General features: G+C 33.8%; 1 protein-coding gene across 2 annotated transcripts in view; it reads left to right on the forward strand.

Moving 5' to 3' along the window:
- LOC148945515 (RNA-binding Raly-like protein) overlaps nucleotides 1–16,423 on the forward strand; it is a 260,929-nt gene extending 244,506 nt beyond the window's left edge. For both annotated transcript variants that reach the window (XM_089098792.1, XM_089098793.1), the window contains one exon: nucleotides 16,105–16,423. In XM_089098792.1, the coding sequence (XP_088954918.1) occupies nucleotides 16,105–16,203 (99 nt within the window). In that variant the 3' untranslated portion in view covers nucleotides 16,204–16,423. The remainder of the gene's footprint in view (nucleotides 1–16,104) is intronic.
- The last annotated feature ends 780 nt before the right edge of the window (nucleotides 16,424–17,203 follow it).

Here is a 17,203-nt window from a genome sequence, read left to right on the forward strand (position 1 = left end):
GAAAAGTAAAAAATAGCAAATTAACCATCCCAAATCATAGGTTTCAGACAACACACACCTACGAATGGCTAAGAAATCCAGCTCAGAAAATTCAAAAAAATAGCAACCCACACATCCCAAATCATAGGTTTCAGACACCACACACCTACGAAAGACTAAGAAATCCGGTTATGAAAAGTCGGAAATAGCAAATTACATATCCCAAATCATAGGTTTCAGACAACACTCATCTATGAACGGCTAAGAAACCTAGCTGAGAAAAGTCAAAAATAGCAAACTAGTCATCCCAAACTATAGGTTTCAGACAACAAACACCTATGAAAGGCTAAGAAATCCAGCTCAGAAAAGTCAAAAGTAGCAATCCACCCATCCCAAATCATAGGTTTCAGACAACACACACCTATGAAAAGACTAAGAAATCCAGCTCAGAAAAGTCAAAAATAGCAAACTACATATCCCAAATCATAGGTTTCAGTCAACACACTTCAACGAAAGACTAAGAAACCTAGCTCAGAAAAGTCAAAAATAGCACACTACTCATCCCAAACTATTGGTTTCAGACAACATTCACCTACGAAATACTAGAAAACCTTAGCTCAGAAAAGCCTGAAATAGCAAACTAGACATCACAAATCATATTTTTCTGACAACGTAGACCTATGAAAGTCTAATAAATCCAGCTCAGAAAAGTCGAAAATAGCAAACTACATATCCCAAATCATAGGTTTCAGACACCACACACCTATGAAAGACTAAGAAATCCAACTCAGAAAAGTCAAAAATAATAAACTACATATCCCAAATCATAAGTTTCAGTCAACACACACCAAAGAAAGGATAAGAAAACTAGCTCATAAAATCCAGAAAAAGAAAACCAACCATCCAAAACTATAGGTTTCATTCAACATTCACCTAGGAAATTCTAGGAAACCTTAGCTCAGAAAAGCCTGAAGTAGCAAACTACACATCCCAAATCATAGGTTTCAGACAACACACATCAACGAAAGACGGGTGCTCGGGGAGAGCCTTTGAGGGTCTGTGGGTCCCTTGAGGGCCGGTGGTCCTTTGGGAGTTCGGGGGGACCTTTGAGGACCAGGGGAGGGCCTTGGGGGGTCTGAGGAGGGTGTTTGGGGGATAACATTTCGAAATTTTTACTTTTTAGTTTACTTTTTTTGCGGCGCATCCCTGCGGCGCATCCCTGCGGCGCATCCTGCGGCGCTTTCCTGCGGTGCCTCCCTGCGGCGCATCCTGCGGTGCTTTCCTGGCCTGCAGCGGATCCCTGTGGTACATCGGGCGGTACGGTCCGGGCCCATGGTGCAGCCCGGCGGCGCTTCTCTGGTCCGGGGGACCTTTGGGGGTCAGGGGAGGGCCGTTGGGGCATTGTGAGGGCCTCTGGGGCACAGGGAGGGCCTTTGGGGGACAGGGAGGGCCTTTGGGGGTCCGGAGGGGGGCAGTTGGGTGCCTGGGGGACATTTGGGGACCGGTGGAGGGCCTTTGGGACCCCGTTGGTCCTTTGAGAGCTCGATGGGCCTTTGGGGGGCCCGGGGAGGGCCTTGGGGGTCTGGGTGGGCCTTTGGGGGCACCGGTGGCCCTTTGGGAGCTTAGGGGGCCTTTGAGGACCGGGGGCTTCCTTCGGGGTTGGGGTAGGAGGATTGGAACCCTTTGGGGTTGGGTTAGAGGACCTCACAACACTGTTCAAATGAAACTTGTGTATTATAATGACCACATAGTTTCACCATTAAATTCTCTTCTAAAATCTCTTCAAAAATCATCTTTTAAAATGTCTCTAACTGTTTCGCCGAAATAGTTCCAAAACCTTTCTAAAACAGTTTCAACCAAAATAATCCCTAAACGTAATTCAGCGTGTTCCTTTTGTTTTTTACATCTCTGCGTTCATGCATTTCAAATTAATAAGAAACCTGATTCCCGCGCTAAAACAATTCATCGCTAAGATGTTTCTTGGAGAATTGTTTCCATGGCCTTTGGCTATTAATATCCTTTGGAGTTCGATCAAAAGAGTTGTTTCCGAGGCAATGACATTAATGACTTGGATCTATTCCTGGAGAATCGTTTCTAGGCGAAAATTTTTAAAGTCTGACAGATGATGTCATTGGTTGATTGATCTGTCAAGAAAGGGAAATTAATTTGTTTTTTCTAAGGGGAATTATTGATTCACGATAGGTGAATTGAGGTCGACAGCACAGGTGTTCCAAGGTCGATGTTGTTGTTGTTGTAAGTACACGCTCTCAGCGAATGTCAAGGTCGTTGTTGTTGTTGTTGACACACTTTGATTACGTAATCAAGTTCTCGGAAATTCACTTCCCCCTAGAGTCCTAGATCAATAACATTGTTCCCGTTAGAATTCAATGCGCATGTGCAACCTTCGTCCTGGAGTTATTACACATAGAAACATCAAATAAATCGACCTTGGAAAAAGAGGTCATTGACTGATTACGCAATCATTCTCCCTAGGGACTCTATGCCCTTATTTGGGTGTGCAAAAAAGTTATAGGTGGCAGCAGGGGTGGGCAATGGGGCTGGTACCCCCCATTCTACTGTTTTGCAACCAAAACATAGTATGGACGTGGTAGAAATAAAAACCCAGCATTTATGCCCACGAGAAGACGGGGGGTAAATACAGGAAGGAAACGAATTTCGAAGAATAATGATAAAATCCTGTATCTTCGGTGGCCGGCGTTTACCACCCCTCCCCTAGAGTTTACATCCCCCCGGGAAAAACCGTGGAAAATACCCTCCTCCCGAAAAATATCCCCAGAAAATACCCCCCCCCCCGGAAAATAACACCTCGCGGAGAATATTCCCCTGCGAAAAATATCCCTCCGCAGAAAATACCCCCTCCCCCAGCGGAAAATGCCATCTCGAAAAATAACCCCCTCTCCTTGGAAAATAACTCCCGGAAAATATCCCCCCCCGCGGAAAATGACCCTCCCCCCTGTGGAAAATAAGGCTTTACAAATTTGAGAATTTTGTTTGATTTTTTTTTTATTTACCGTAGGGAGAAGGAATTTTGGTATTTAAGTATTATACGCCACTCACTCAAATTTGCGCTGCGTAAAACTCGAGAATAAACCGGTTGCTTCGTTAGTTTCTTTCAGCTTAGCGCGACACAAGAAAAAGACAAGTGACAAAATAGATGGGAAATATATAATTTTGGCTGTATATTTGGACATAAAAGGGAGGGGGTAAAGTATTTGGATAGTAAAGTATTTGGGGGTGTAAAGTATTCTGCATATTATTAAGTGAGAATTGTTTTCTGACTTCAAACTGTCCAAATACTTATTCCCCCCTCCTCCTTATGTGCAAACATATTGTCCAAATTATATATTTTCTATCTATTCTGCCGCTTGTCCTCGTCTTGTCTCGCGCTAAGCTGAGGCAATGGGAGACCAGGGAATCAAATGGGAAGGAAAAAGTCTCCTGGACTTAGATTATGCTGATGATTTAAGCATCCTAGAGGAAAGTGTGAGCAAAATAAATAAACGTTTAGAGGTTTTGCGAGTTCAGGGTGCTATGATAGGTTTGAAAGTTAATGTTAAGAAGACTAAGTCACTAAGGGTAGGAATAAGTGAAGATGAAAACGTGATGTTGGATATTAGTAGAACCCTATCTATAGCTCGTGACGGGCACCACTGCTGCCATCTATAATTGAGTCAAACGCTGACGGGCTATAATTTATTCAAGGATTATCGATCGAGTCTAATGGGGTCAAGGTCAATTGATTTGTTGTTGTTTGTCCAGGTGTAATGACACTGGGGGTGAAGTTTGCACATGCGCATTGACGGTGGGGAATGCATTGATATAGGACAAGAGGGGGAAGTGAATTTCCGAGAAATTGATTTGCATAATCAAAGGGGTACTAGAATTCCGAGAAATTGATTTGCATAATCGATGGGAATTATTGATCTACGAAAGGGGAATTAGAAATGACATTACCTGTTTCTTAGGAATTATACGGGACTCTAAAGAGATAAATTGATATTCTATTTTTAAATATGGCTTCTTTGATCTTTAAGTCACAGGGATAAATTAATATTCTATCGAAACCTTAAAATTGTAGCTAGGAGCATCTTGGAGATGAAGAGATTAACGCGGGAAAGGGTTTCCTAGGAATTTCAAATGTAACAACGCAGGGATGGCAAAACAAAAGGAACACGCAGAAATTACTTTTCGGGGATTATTTGTGCGAAACCGTTTTAGACATTTTAGAAGATGATTTAAGCGAAACCGTTTCAGGCATTTTAGAAAATGATTTTAGAAGATGATTTAGAAGATGATTTGAGGGTGAAACTCTTTGGTCATTATAATACACAAGTTTCATTTGAACAATCTTGTGAGGTCCCCTACCCCAACAACCTCCCTTCTCCGACCCCCCTAACCCAACCCCAAAGGGCCCCCGGGCCCAAAAGGCCCCCGAGCCCCCGAAGGCCCCCGGGCCCTGAAGCCCCCAAAGCCCCCCCCCCATTTTTTAATACTTTTTTATGTGCACCTGAGACATAGAAGGGCCCCCACATTTCAAAAGGCTTTATTATATCTTTTCAGAACAAGTTCCTTTCTTAATATTCCCTCCTAAACCCATTTTACAAGTTGATGTACTCATCCTTTTCACCACAACTTTACCTTACGACTTTTTGAATACCCCAACGCCAAGTATTACTTTTCAAAAGGCTTTTTCATATTATTTCAGAACAAGTTCTTTACGTAATGTCCCTCCTAAACAAATTTTACAACTTGAAGTACTCATCCTTTTCACCCAAAACTTTACTTTATGGCTTTTTGAGTATCCCATCACCAAGCAATACTTTCAAAAGACTTTTTCATATCTTTTCAGAACAAAAATCAAATATTATTAATAAAATCACATCTATTTTAAATGTATGCATCAAAGTAACAACAATCTTCTTTAATACCACCAAATGTTTACTGAACACGCACGATTTTCTCTTAGAAATAATATTTTTCATCAGTGATAACACTTTTTCTGTTCGAACTAGCAAGTTTTCTACCAAAGATACCAAATTTTTTGTAAGAAGTAACATTGTTTGACTGTGATAACAACTTTTCTGTCAGAAGTAGTAAGTTCTGCTTAATACTAACAAACCTTTTCATCAAAGTAACGACATTTTACCTTAATACTAAAATACTTTTACTGAACACACACAAATATTTCTTAGAAATAATATTCTTCATAAGTGATAACACTTTTTCTGTTCGAACTAGCAAGTTTTCTACCAAAGATACGAAATTTTTTCTTAGGAGTAACATTTTTTTGACTGTGACAACAACTTTTCTGTCAGAAGTAGCAAGTTCTGCTTAACACTAACAGACCATCTTATCAAAGTAACGACATTTTACCTTAATACTAAGACACTTTTACTGAACACACACAAATTTCTCTTAGAAATAATATTTTTCATCAGTGATAACACTTTTCCTGTTCGAACTAGCAAGTTTTCTACCAAAGATAACAAATTTTTTTTTTTTTGAGTAACGTTTTTTTTACTGTGATAACAACTTTTCTGTCAGAAGTAGCAAATTTTGCTTAACACTAACAAACAATCTCATCAAAGTAACGGCATTTTACCTTAATACTAACATACTTTTACTGAACACACACAAATTTCTCTTAGAAATAATATTTTTCATCAATGATAACACTTTTTCTGTTCGAACTATCATGTTTTCTACCAAATATATCAAAATATTTCTTAGAAGTAACATTTTTTACAGTGATAACAACTTTTCTGGCAAAAGTAGCAAATTCTGCTTAACACTAACAAACCTTCACATCAAAGTAACGACATTTTACTTTAAAACTAACCTAGTTTTAATGAATACAGACAATTCTCTCTAAGAAATAATATTTTTCATCAGTAATCACACTTTTTTTGTTCGAACTAGCAAGTTTTTTGTCAAAGATACCAAATTTTTCTTAGAAGTAACATGTTTTTTATTGTGATAACAAGTTTTCTGTCAGAAGTAGCAAGTTTTGTTTAACACTAACAAACTTTCTCGTCAAAGTAACAACATTTTATCTTAAAACTAACTTACTTTTACTGAACACACACAAATTTCTCTTAGAAATAATATTTTTCGTCAGTGATAACACTTTTTCTGTTCGAACTAGCAAGTTTTCTACCAAAGATGCCAAATTTTTTTTAGAAGTAACATTTTTTGACTGTGATAACAACTTTTCTGTCGGAAGTAACAAGTTTTTCTTAACACTAACAAACGTTCTCATCAAAGTAACGACATTTTACCTTAAAACTAACATACTTTTACTGAACACACACAAATTTCTCTTAGAAATAATATTTTTCATCAGTGATAACACTTTTTCTGTCCGAACTAGCAACTTTTCTACCAAAGTTACCAAATTTTTGTCTTAGAAGTAACAATTTTTTGATTGTGATAACAACTTTTCTGTCAGAAGTAGCAAGTTTTGCTTAACACTAACAAACTTTCTCATCAAAGTAGCAATATTTTACCTTAAAACTAACATACTTTTACTCAACACACACAAATTACTCTTAGAAATAATATTTTTCATCAGTGATAACACTTTTTCTGTTCGAACTAGCAATTTTTCTACCAAAGATACCAAATTTTCCACTTCAGTTCAGATTTTTTTCAAAGAGATGAAAAAATTGAAAATAATGTTCCAAATTTTTCATAGAAGATATAAAAGTTCAAGTTCACTTCTGATTTTACCAAAGAACACAACTCAATTCTAATTTCTCCAGAGAAAATGCAAATCTTCCATTCCAGTTTTAAGTTCACCAAGACATAAAGAAATGTAAAGTTCGGTTCTAAATTTTTCCATAATAGATAGAAAAGCTATACCATGGTTGCGAATATTTGCTATGAAGATAAAAAGTTTTACTTCAATTTTTAATTTTCTCAACGATGTGAAGAAAATTTCAACTTCGATTCTGAATTTTCTCAATGAAAAGAAATAAGTTATTGATCAATTCTATTTTTCCAAAATAATATAAAAATTTTCTACTTCAATTATGATCTTTCTCAAAGAGATGAAAAAATTTATAATACTGTTCCAAATTTTTCATAGAAGATAGAAAAGTTCAAGTTCTCTTCTGAATTTTACTAAACAACACACTTCAATTCTAATTTCACCAGAGAAAATAAAAAGCTTCCACTTCAGTTCTTATTTCCCCGAAGCTACAAAAATTAAAGTTCCATTCTAAATTTTACCGTAGAAGATAGAAAAAGTTATACCTTAGATGCGAATAAAAAGTTCCACTTTAATTCTAAATCTTCTCAATGGAAAGAAATAAGTTATTGTTCAATTCTATTTTTCCAAATAATATAAAAATTTTCCACTTCAGTTCAGATTTTTCACAAAGAGATAAAAAAATTCAAAATAATGTTCCAAAATTTTCATAGAACATAGAAAAGTTCAAAGTTCTGAAAAAATTTAAAATACTGTTCCAAATTTTTATAGAAGATAGAAAAGTTCAAGTTCACTTCTGAATTTTACCAAAGAACACAACTCAATTCTAATTTCTCCAGAGAAAATGCAAATCTTCCACTCCAGTTTTAAGTTCACCAAGACATAAAGAAATTTAAAGTTATGTTCTAAATTTTTCTACAGTAGATAGAAAAGCTATACCATAGTTGAGAATATTTGCTATGAAGATAAAAAGTTCTACTTCAATTTTAAATTTTCTCAACGAAGTGAAGAAAATTTCAACTTTGATTCTGAATTTTCTCAATGAAAAGAAATAAGTTATTGATCAATTCTATTTTACAAAATAATATACAAATTTTCCACTTCAATTCAGATCTTTCTCAAAGAGATGAAAAAATTTAAAATAATGTTCCAAATTTTTCATAGAAGATAGAAAAGTTCAAGTTCTCTTCTGAATTTTACCAAAGAACGCACTTCAATTCTAATTTCTCCAGAGAAAATAAAAATCTTCCACTTCAGTTTTACATTCACCAAGACATAAAGAAATTTAAAGTTCTATTCTAAATTTTTTCCTAGTAGATAGAAAAAGCTATACCATAGTTGTGAATATTTCCCCGGAAGAATAAAAGTTCAACTTCGATTCTGAATTTTCTCAATGAAAAAGGAATAAGTTATTGATCAATTCTATTTTCCCAAAATAATATAAAAATTTTCCACTTCAGTTCAGATTTTTCTCAAAGAGATGAAAAAATTTAAAATACTGTTCCAAATTTTTATAGAAGATAGAAAAGTTCAAATTCACTTCTGAATTTTACCAAAGAACACAACTCAATTCTAATTTCTCCAGAGAAAATGCAAATCTTCCACTCCAGTTTTAAGTTCACCAAGACATAAAGAAATTTATAGTTCTGTTCTAAATTTTTCTATAGTAGATAGAAAAGCTATAACATAGTTGCGAATATTTGCTATGAAGATAAAAATTTCTACTTCAATTTTAAATTTTCTCAACGAAGTGAAGAAAATTTCAACTTCGATTCTGAATCTTCTCAATGAAAAGAAAGAAGTTATTGATCAATTCTATTTTTCCAAAATAATATAAAAATTTTCCACTTCAATTCATATCTTTCTCAAAGAGAGGAAAAAATTTAAAATAATGTTCCAAATATTTCATAGAATATAGAAAAGTTCAAGTTCTCTTCTGAATTTTACCAAAGAACACACTTCAATTCTAATTTCACCAGAGAAAATAAAAAGCTTCCACTTGAGTTCTTATTTCTCCAAAGACACAAAAATTAAAGTTCCATTCTAAATTTTACCGTAGAAGATAGAAAAAGTTATACCTTAGATGCGAATACTTACCTTGAAGATAAAAATTTCCGTTTTAATTCAAAATTTTCTCAATGAAAAGAAATAAGTTATTGTTCAATTCTATTTTTCAAATAATATAAAAAATTTCCACTTCACTTCAGATTTTTCACAGAGATGAAAAAATTTAAAATAATGTTCCAAATTTTTCATAGAAGATAGAAAAGTTCAAATTCTCTTCTGAATTTTACCAAAGAACATAATTCAATTCTAGTTTCTCCAGAGAAAATAAAAATCTTCGACTTCAGTTTTACATTCACCAAGACATAAAGAAATTTAAAGTTCTATTCTAAATTTTTCCCTAGTAGATAGAAAAAGCTATACCATAGTTGTGAATATTTTCCCGCAAGAAGAAAAGTTCGCCTTTGATTCTGAATTTTCTCAATGAAAAAGGAATAAGTTATTGATCAGTTCAATTTTCCCAAAATAATATAAAAATTTTCCACTTCAGTTCAGATTTTTCTCAAAGAGATGAAAAAATTTAAAATACTGTTCCAAATTTTTCATAGAAGATAGAAAAGTTCAAGTTCTCTTCTGAATTTTACCAAACAACACAATTCAATTCTAATTTCTCCAGAGAAAATATAAAGCTCCCACTTCAGTTTTAAGTTCACCAAGACTTAAAAAATTTAAAGTTCAGTTCTAAATTTTTCCGTAGAAGATAAAAAAAATTTATACTATGATTGTGATTATTTTCCATGAAGATAAAAGTGTCGCTTTAATTCTAAATTTTCTTAAATTCATTTACGAATTTTCTCAAAGAGATGAAAAATTTAAAGTTCTGTTCCAAATTTTTAATAGAATATAGGAAAAATTATACTTTGATCGTGAATATTCTTCATGAAGATATGGAGCTCCACTTTAATTCTGAGTTTTCTCAAAGAAGTGTAAAATGTTTAACTTCTCTTCTGAATTTTCTTAAAGAAGAGAAAAAAGTTAGCTCAGTTCTGAAATTTACTACCAATGAAAATGAAAAAAGCTTCCATTTCAGTTATTAATTTCTCAAAGACATTAAAAATTTAAAGTTCAATTCTAAATTTTTCCATAGAAGATAGGAATGGTTATACTATGATTGTGATTATTTTCCATAAAGATAAAAAGTTTCATTTTATTTCTAATTTTTCTTAAATTCAGTTCCGATTTTTCTCAAAGAGATGAAAAAATTTAAAGTTCTGTTCCAAATTTTTCATAGAAGATAGAAAAAGTTATACATTGATCGTGAATATTCGTCATGAAGATAAGGAGCTCCACTTTAATTCTGAGTTTTTTCGAAGAAGTGCAAAATGTTCAAGTTCTCTTCTGAATTTTCTTAAAGAAGAGAAAAAAAGTTAGCTCAATTCTGAATTTTATCAATGAAAATGAAAAAAGCTTTCGCTTCAGTTCTTAATTTCTCAAGGACATGAAAAATTTAAGTTCAGTTCTAAATTTTTCCGTAGAAGATAGGAAAAGTTATACTATGTTTGTGATTATTTTCCAGTGAAGATAAAAAGTTTCTTTTTAATTCTAAATTTTCTTAAATTCAGTTCCGATTTTTCTCAAAGAGATGAAAAAATTTAAATTTCTGTTCCAAATTTTTCATTAAAAATAGAAAAAGTTATACTTTAATCGTGAATATTCGCCATGAAGATAAGGAGCTCCACTTTAATTCTGAGTTTTCTCGAAGAAGTGCAAAATGTTCAAGTTCTCTTCTGAATATTCTTAGAGAAGAGAAAAAAGTTAGCTCAATTCTGAAATTTACCAATGAAAATGAAAAAGCTTCCATTTCAGTTCTTAATTTCTCAAAGAACTAAAAAATTTAAACTTCTGTTCTAAATTTTTCATAGAAGACAGAAAAGTTATACTTTGATCGTGAATATTCTTCATGCAGATAAGGAGCTCCCCTTTAATTCTGAGTTTTTTCGAAGAAGTGCAAAATGCTCAAGTTCTCTTCAAAATTTTCTTAAAGAAGAGAAAAAAGTTAGCTCAATTCTGAAAAGTAAAGTAAAAAAGTAATAAAGTAAAGTAAAGTAAAAGTATGCCATAAAGTAAAGTTGTGGTGAAAAGGATGAGTACTTCAAGTTGCAAAATTTGTTTAGGAGGGACATTACGTAAAGATCTTGTTCTGAAATAATATAAAAAAGCCGTTTGAAAAGTACTGCTTGGCGTTGGGGTATTCAAAAAGTTGTTCGAACAGAAAAAGTGTTATCACCGATGAAAAATATTATTTCTAAGAGAAATTTGTATGTGTTCAGTAAAAGTATGTTAGTTTTAAGGTAAAATGTCGTTACTTTGATGAGAACGTTTGTTAGTGTTAAGCAAAACTTGTTACTTCTGACAGAAAAGTTTTTATCACACTCAAAAAATGTTACTTCTAAAAAAAATTTGGTATCTTTTGTAGAAAACTTGCTAGTTCGAGCAGAAAAAGTGTTATCACTGACGAAAAATATTATTTCTAAGAGAAATTTGTGTGTGTTCAGTAAAAGTATGTTAGTTTTAAGGTAAAATGTTGTTACTTTGACGAGAAGGTTTGTTAGTGTTAAACAGAACTTGCTACTTCTGACAGAAAAGTTGTTATCACAATATAAAAAATGTTACTTCTAAGAAAAATTTGGTATCTTTGACAGAAAACTTGCTAGATCGAACCGAAAAAGTGTTATCACTGATGAAAAATATTATTTCTAAGAGAAATTTGTGTATGTTCAGAAAAAGTATGTTAGTATTAAGGTAAAATGTCGTTACTTTGATGAGAAGGTTTGTTAGTGTTAAGCAGAACTTGCTACTTCTGACAGAAAAGTTGTTATCACAATAAAAAAAGTTACTTCTAAGAAAAAAATTGGTATCTTTGGTAGAAAACTTGCTAGTTCGAACAGAAAAAGTGTTGTCACTGATGAAAAATATTATTTCCAAGAGAAATGTGTGTGTGTTCAGTAAAAGTATGTTAGTATTAAAATGCCGTTACTTTGATGAGAATGTTTGTTAGTGTTAAGCAAAACTTGCTACTTCTGACATAAAAGTTGTTATCACAGTCAAAAAAATGTTACTTCTAAAAAAAAAATTTGGTATCTTTGGTAGAAAACTTGCTAGTTCGAACAGAAAAAGTATTATCACTGATGAAAAATATTATTTCTAAGAGAAATTTGTGTGTGTTCAGTAAAAGTATGTTAGTATTTAGGTAAAATGTCGTTACTTTGATGAGAAGGTTTATTAGTGTTAAGCAGAACTCGCTACTTCTGGCAGAAAAGTTGTTATCACAGTCAAAAAATGTTACTTCTAAGAAAAAATTCGGTAACTCTGGCAGAAAACTTACTAGTTCATACCGAAAAAGTGTTATCACTGATGAAAAATATTACTTCTAAGAAAAATTGTGTGTATTCTGTACACGTTTGGTGGTATTAAAGAAGATTGTTGTTACTTTGATGCACACATTTAAAATAGATGTGATTTTATTAATAATATTTGATTTTTGTTCTGGATATATATAAAAAAGCCTTTTGAAAGTATTGCTTGGTTATGGGATATTCAAAAAGCCATAAAGTAAAGTTGTGGTGAAAAGGATGAGTACTTCAAGTTGCAAAATTTGTTTAGGAGGGACATTACGTAAAGATCTTGTTCTGAAATAATATAAAAAAGCCGTTTGAAAAGTACTGCTTGGCGTTGGGGTATTCAAAAAGTTGTAAGGTGAAGTTGTGGTGAAAAGGATGAGTACATCAACTTGTAAAAAGGGTTTAGGAGGGAATATTAAGAAAGGAACTTGGTCCTAAAAGATATAATAAAGCGTTTTGAAATGTGGGGGCCCTTCTATGTCTCAAGTGCACATAAAAAAGTATAACAAATGGGGGGGGGCCTTTGGGGGCCTTTGGGGGCCTTTGCGGCCTGGGGGCCCCTTTGGGGTTGGGGGGGGGGGGGGTTCCTTCGGAGTTGTGGTTGGGGCCCTTTGGGGTTCGGGAAGGGGGGTTTCTGGGGTAGGGGACCTCACAAGATTGTTCAAATGGAACTTGTGTATTATAATGACCATAGAGTTTCACCCTCAAATCATCTTCTAAATCATCTTCTAAAATCATCTTCTAAAATGCCTCAAATGGTATCGCTTAAATCATCTTCTAAAATGTCTAAAACGGTTTCGCACAAATAATCCCCGAAAAGTAATTTCTGCGTGTTCCTTTTGTTTTGCCATCCCTGCGTTGTTACATTTGAAATTCCTAGGAAACCCTTTCCCGCGTTAATCTCTTCATCTCTAAGATGTTCCTAGCTACACTTTTAAGGTTTCGATAGAATATTAATTTATCCCTGTGACCTAAAGATCAAAGAAGCCATATTTAAAAATAGAATTTCTGTCTCTTTAGAATCACGTATAATTCCTAGGAAACAGGTGATGTCATTTATAATTCCTCTTTCGTAAATCAATAATTCCTCATCGATTATGCAAATCAATTTCTTGGAAATCCACTTCCCCCTCGGCTACGCAATCAATTTCTCGGAAATTCACTTCCCCCCTCTTGTCCTAGATCAATACATCTCTTCCCCGTCGTCAATGCTCATGTGCAAACTTCACTCCCAGTGTCATTACACCTAGACGAACAACAACAAATCAGTTGACCTTGATCTCGTTAGACTCGATCGATAATCCTTGAATAAATTATAGCCCGTCAGCGTTAGACTCAATTATAGATGGCAGCAGTGGTGCCCGTCACGAGCTATAGATAGGGTTCTACTGATATTGAAAAGATTGATCAAGTAGGCGGCTTTACTTACCTTGGTAGTATTATTAGTAAAGATGGTGGGAGCAGTGAAGATGTTAAAAGTAGAATAGCCAAGGCTCAGGGTGGTTTTTCACAATTAAAAAAAGTTTGGAAGAATAGGAAGACAAGTCTGCAAACCAAGATTAGAATATTAGAAGCTACAGTGATGACATTAGTCAAATATGGCTGGGAAATATGGGCGCTTCGAAAAGCGGACGAAGATTTGCTAGATGTTTTCCAGAGAAATTGCTTAAGGATTGTTCTGGGTACCCGGCTGACTGACCGTACTTGAAATAGTAGGATATATAAATAATGGGGTTCAATCCTAGTTTCTTGGCCTATAATGAAAGGAAGATTTAAATGACTACGGTATGTTTCGCAAATGAAGGATGACAGATTGCCGAAGATTACCCTTCTTGACCAGCCGTCTAGGGCTAAACGGAAAGCAGGTCAGCCTTTTCTGGGGTGGACGATATCATAAAGAAAGACTTAAAGGAAAAGGGAACTCGTGGGAGGGTTTAAAAAGGGAGGCTTTGCATAGATTGGGATGGAGGAGGAGCGTGCGTAGCTGAGTCGGCCTCAGGCGGCTTGGTGTATCAGTGAGTTGTTAGTAGTAGTAGTAGTAGTAGTAGTAGTAGTAGTAGTATTTTCTGGTGGTATTTTCCTCCGAGGATTATTTCGGCGGGATGGGGGAGGGTATTTTGTGGGGGTAATTTCCGCGGGGGTGTATTTTCCGGGGGGGGAGGGAGTAAACGCCTAGAACCTGTATCCATGCATGTACTTTGTTTCAAATATGACAAAAAATACTATTTTGCGATGCTCTCTGGTACTTAAAAAAAATACCCACAATAGATTTTGGCAAAGACGAATTCGCTTCTCTGTTAGTCGTCAATTTATTAGATAACTCCATAAAAGCTATTTATTTCTTGCAAGTTTCCCGGTGATTGCAATCTAATTAGCGCATTCATCTAATGAATGATTATCCTATTGATGGCTTGGTCCGTAAATTCTCACAGGAAACTATCCCTTTGAAAATTAATTCAGCACAAAGATAATTTTGCCGAAAGTCTCTCAGAAGTCGGCATCGGCTCTGCTTTTGGCGGAATCATACTAATGAGAGCAATCACGGGGACGATTTTTTGTGTCTTCTTCCCAATTAGTGTCAACCGAAAGACGTGCGTTCATGAATTATGACCAGATTAAATCACTCATTATTTTATCGGGCAATAAAGTGCAGTATATATGAGAAACTAATTCCATGCTTGACTTTAAGATCTGAAAAAATTATCTTTTGAAGTTTTGTGAGAAACTTAAATTCTAAAGGAGATTTCTATAGAGTTTAATCACTGATACAGAACTAATGTTTTAAACAATCATAAATAATTTATAATCTTTAACAATTACAAAAAAGCCAAAAGGAAAGTGGTCTACCGGTGATGCAGCATAAAAAATAATAGTGTTTTTTTTATATTTTGCAGTTTTCGCATATCTTCACCTTTGAAATTATGAGCAACCACTTTTGGTCTTTGAGCAGCCAGATGCCATCAATAATGAAAGTTGTAACGCACAGTTGAAGATTTTGCTTGTTGACTCCTACGAATGCCCAACATGTTATTTCGTGCTGTTTTTACAATTTTTTTTCATACTATCGACCCAGTGAAACATATGAAAGCCCATAATGTCCTTTCGTTTTGGTTCAATAATATTCTTTCATACTACCGACACTATTGCCACAGTAAAATATATGAAAGCCCAAACTGCCATTTCGTTTTGTTCAAATAATATTATGTCATACTACCGACGCTGTTGACAGTGAAACATATGAAAGCCCATAATGCCATTTTATTCTTTTTCAATAATATTCTTTCATACTACCGACACTGTTGCCACAGTGATAAAATATGAAAGCCTAAAATAATAGTTCATGTTGTTTTAATAATTTTCTTTCCAATTGCAAAAATAATTGCCACGTTGGAACATATAAAAGCCAAAAATCCTATTTTGTAAATATGAAGAATATAAATTTTTTCATATTACGAAGAATATTAATAAAAAAATATGGCATCCAAGAATATGAATTCATGAAGAATATGAATTATTTCATTTTGCTGACATAGCTGCCACAGTGAAACATATGAAAGCCCAAAATCCTATATGGTGCGATTTTATCCATACTACGAATAGTTGCCACATTGAGACATGTGAAAGTCCATAATTATATTTCACGTTGTTTGAATAAAATTCTTTTATATCATCAGCACAGCTACCAAGGTGAAACATATGAAAGCCCTAAATATTGTTGCTTGTCATTTGTAATACAATCAAACGCTTCCGAAGCCCCAAATTGCTAAATATATATATATATATATATATATATATATATATATATATATATATATATATATATATATATATATATATATATATATATATATATATATATATATATATATATATATATATATATATATATATATATATATATATATATATATTACTGAAGTAGTTACCACAAAGATATTTTTTTGAAACCCCAATTTTTCGGTAAAGTTCAGTGATATTATTTTATTTCAGAGTGTGGAAAACAATGGCAGCTCCTACACATACCATACTGATTTGGCGCAACAGACGGTCAAAGGCAACATGGATTATCAAGATGCAATCGTATCGTAGGACTAGCTATTAGAAAGGTTTCTAATTATACATTTTACCCTGTCTCTTGGACGTTATTTTTTCACGTTATCTTAATTATGGTACTAATCAGAAGATAACGCAAAGTCTTTGAATCCTAGAGCATTATTTTTCAAATGAGCATCAATGTACATACGTCATATTAACTTTTCAAAGAGAAAATTTAGGGTATATTTGTTGAAATAAAACGTTTTCAGTGATACTTTCTTTTTTCATTTTTTAGTACCTACTTGTGATTCCAGTGCAATTGGTTAAAGTTCATGTATAAGTTCTCTTATTATTTAGATATCAAAATCTCTAAATTTGAAAAAACCAAAAGGATTCAGAAGCCCGCTTACTGGGAAAGAAAAAACAAATTTAACACTTTATTGTAATCATTCGTGCATAACTAGGCATATACAAAAATAAATAAGAGGTCTACACACCCAATACTCATAAGAATACAACCTGTCTCCACAATACCTTTCAACATAAAACAAATCTCATTTCATCAGCAACATTAAGAACCAACGCCAACTTCTCAAAATATATTAAACGTTCTCCATTCCTTTATTGTTCCTTTTAATGCTACTTTATTTAACTATTTTTAATTTTAGTTTTTATTCTCCAACGAAACGACTTTTCGTATTTTTTTAAAAGGGACCAAGGATATGGGAGTCCCCATGTGTGGTATACTAGAGGACATTGGTTGCTTTCAGCTGGAGATTACGAATGGGTGAGAGTATTGATGGAAAAGTAAAAAACCATGCTGATGGATGGTAGTATAGGTAATGATAAATAAGAGAGCTAAATAAATAATAAGAATGATAAATAAATAACAAAAGACGGAGAATAAGAAACGAAAAAATTTGCTTAAGTTTTCGTATGATTCCCATTCCTCTTGAAACCGAGACTCTTATGATCTGAAAATGCTGCTTGAATATTATATTTTCATCCAGAAAAAGTCCAAGAAGTCATATGTATCGGTCAGGTGGGCGGTACA

Source organism: Artemia sp. Qi Xiang Cuo, chromosome 13 (assembly GCF_049724085.1).
Source record: "Artemia sp. Qi Xiang Cuo chromosome 13, ASM4972408v1, whole genome shotgun sequence".
Taxonomy (NCBI): Eukaryota; Metazoa; Arthropoda; class Branchiopoda; order Anostraca; family Artemiidae; genus Artemia; species Artemia sp. Qi Xiang Cuo.